Source organism: Halyomorpha halys, unplaced genomic scaffold (assembly GCF_000696795.3).
Source record: "Halyomorpha halys isolate HHAL.00 unplaced genomic scaffold, Hhal_1.1 Scaffold311.1, whole genome shotgun sequence".
In the NCBI taxonomy this organism is placed as follows: Eukaryota; Metazoa; Arthropoda; class Insecta; order Hemiptera; family Pentatomidae; genus Halyomorpha; species Halyomorpha halys.
In genome coordinates, this window is record NW_027106659.1 from 266,453 (window position 1) to 268,973 (window position 2,521).

Here is a 2,521-nt window from a genome sequence, read left to right on the forward strand (position 1 = left end):
TTTTTAATAAATTAACTATTTGTGAATATGTTAATGATAAGTTGTTCTTATCGGTTTTTAAGTTGACGGAAGAAGGCTCTAATTGGATATAGAGACTTTCAGAGATGAGCCTTTTGTCATGGTTATGACCAGTAGCGAGTATAGATGTTTTATCAGTTTTGATTAGAGAAGATGGTCGGGTGGTGCGGTCAGCAAAGAAAAACATAAATAAACAAAAAATATTTATTTATTTATGTTTTTCTTTGCTGACCACATCCCCAACCATCTTCTCCTCGTTCATCATCCACGGTCAACTATCTCTCATAATCACTCAACCTATGGTTTAGTAAAGTTTTATAGTGATTTGAAGACTCTGCTATTACTGCTTCCACTGGATCTGACAGTGCTTGTGGATCTGACAATTTTTTATAAACCTTTTGTTTTGTTTTTAACAGAAGAGCTTTATTATAGGATAGAGGATGAAACTATCTGATGGAAATTATGTCATAAACTAATTTTATGAAAAAAATTGACCTGACAGTATTTAACCGTTTAAAAAAATTGGGAAAAATAAATTAAGACAGACTTGTTTAATTTCTGCTCATTCACTAGAGAGGAAATAATACGACATAAAAAATACTTTTCTACAAAACAATTATTAAAATGAAATATATTTATTAAATAAATCAAAAATTTGTATCCTTTTTTGTCTCAACACTTTTTATTTTTCACCAGTCCAACGTTTCGGCCATTCTAGCCATCCTCAAGGACATCTTCAATTATAACTTCTTCCTCACATTAATTTATAGTTACTTTTGCAGGCTATTCTGTCCAGGTCATTTCATTTATTATAAGTTAAAAGCCTATTTTTTTAAAATTTAAAATTATAAATATTTAATTCTTCTTATATAACATTATCCACACAAATTCACTACCATATAACAAACCATTTATCTACCATATAATTGAAGATGTCCTTGAGGATGGCTAAAATGGCCGAAACGTTGGACTATTGATGTAATAAAAAGTGTTGAGACAAAAAAGGATACAAATTTTTGATTTATTTAATAAATAATTACTTTGTCTCAAGAAATTGAAATAATATAATTAAATGAAATATATTTAAAAGTATACCTTTTAGTGTTGACATGGCAGAATTCATAAACTGATTCTATCTCTTTGGCTGATGTTTCCATTAGAAGCTGAGATAATCGCCTGTGCCAAACAGCACAATGTTTAATAATTTTATGAATCAAATCCTCACAATTCAATTTAAGGATGCGTTCTGTTCGGGATTTATCAACATTCTTCACACGTAATGCAATTTGGACATACCTATTCACAACAGTCGATATTTTGATAAGGCTATAAATTACTCTTGGTAAATTAAATTATGTGAGCCGCTACGACCCATGAAGTGTCAAGGGTTCAGTACTTCGTAAGGAAGCACTATTTTCAGAACAACGGTTATACAAGGAGGTGATTATTTCAAGATCATGTTCAACATCAGAATTTTCCCCCATTAAGGGTGCCCACTTTATGAGGCTGAATGGACCAGTTTCCACAGGATTGACTCATGGCTACAGTGTAACTTTTTTTATGACCCACTTCCTGGTAATTTCTGACATACAGGGAGGGGAGTTTTCTAGAGGTAATAACTTATTTTAACCATGGCAGGGTCAAGTTTTTCATTTTGTGTGACTGCAATGAAAAAAAAAGTTACACTGTAGCATGAGTCAACCCTGTGGGATCTGGAGCCATGCAGCCTCATACAGTGGGCACACGTAATTGGGGAAAATCTGGCAGTTGAGCATGATCTTCAAAATATCACCTCCTTGCATAACAGTGCTTCCCAACAAAGTTCTGTACCCATGACCCTTCATGGACATATTGGCTCACAATAATTAATTTTATAATTCTTTGGGCTCTTAATTTTTAACATTAAATCAAAGAATTCAATTAACATTTTTTAATTATTCCGTTTGAATATTTAGTCTACACCAGATACGGGCAAAAATTAGCTATGGATGAAACAAATAGCTGAAGTTGCCATGGAAACGACACTTATTCCTGAATGAACCATTAATAAATAAATATTGTATCCATGGCAATTTTATAGTTGTCAAGTCATTGATGTTTTACACACCCATGGTCTAAATATCAATAGTTATCATAAATAAAAAAAAAAATTACTTAGTTATTTCTACTTTAAACTGTTCAGCTACAAGGTAGTTTCTGGAAAATTCTTCTAAAAACTTTGTTCTGTCTATCGACCAAACATGCCTATATTCTTCCCATATTTTTTCATATTCTTGTACTGCTGAATAACATTTGTGTATTTCTGAAATTAATAAAAAAAATTAATATAATCTTAAAGGTTATAGGTACTTACTTGATGAGTTTTCATTAATATAATTAGATGTAGTGAAAGAATTCTTCCTTGTTAAATTTATTTATTTTAATGATTCATAAACAACGTTTCCCATCATCAAGTTATCTTAAATAAATATATCTTCAAATATAACATTTAAACTATTCTCTA

The 2,521-nt window shown here is 30.9% G+C and overlaps 1 protein-coding gene across 2 annotated transcripts in view; it reads right to left on the reverse strand.

The window, feature by feature from the left end:
* The window catches only part of kl-2 (dynein heavy chain 2, axonemal kl-2), a 192,858-nt gene that overhangs the window by 143,085 nt on the left and 47,252 nt on the right, over positions 1 to 2,521 (reverse strand). For both annotated transcript variants that reach the window (XM_014421280.3, XM_014421281.3), the window contains 2 exons: positions 2,173 to 2,320; positions 1,114 to 1,314 (listed from right to left, as the gene is read on the reverse strand). In XM_014421280.3, coding sequence (XP_014276766.1) covers positions 1,114 to 1,314; positions 2,173 to 2,320 — 349 coding nt within the window. The remainder of the gene's footprint in view (positions 1 to 1,113; positions 1,315 to 2,172; positions 2,321 to 2,521) is intronic.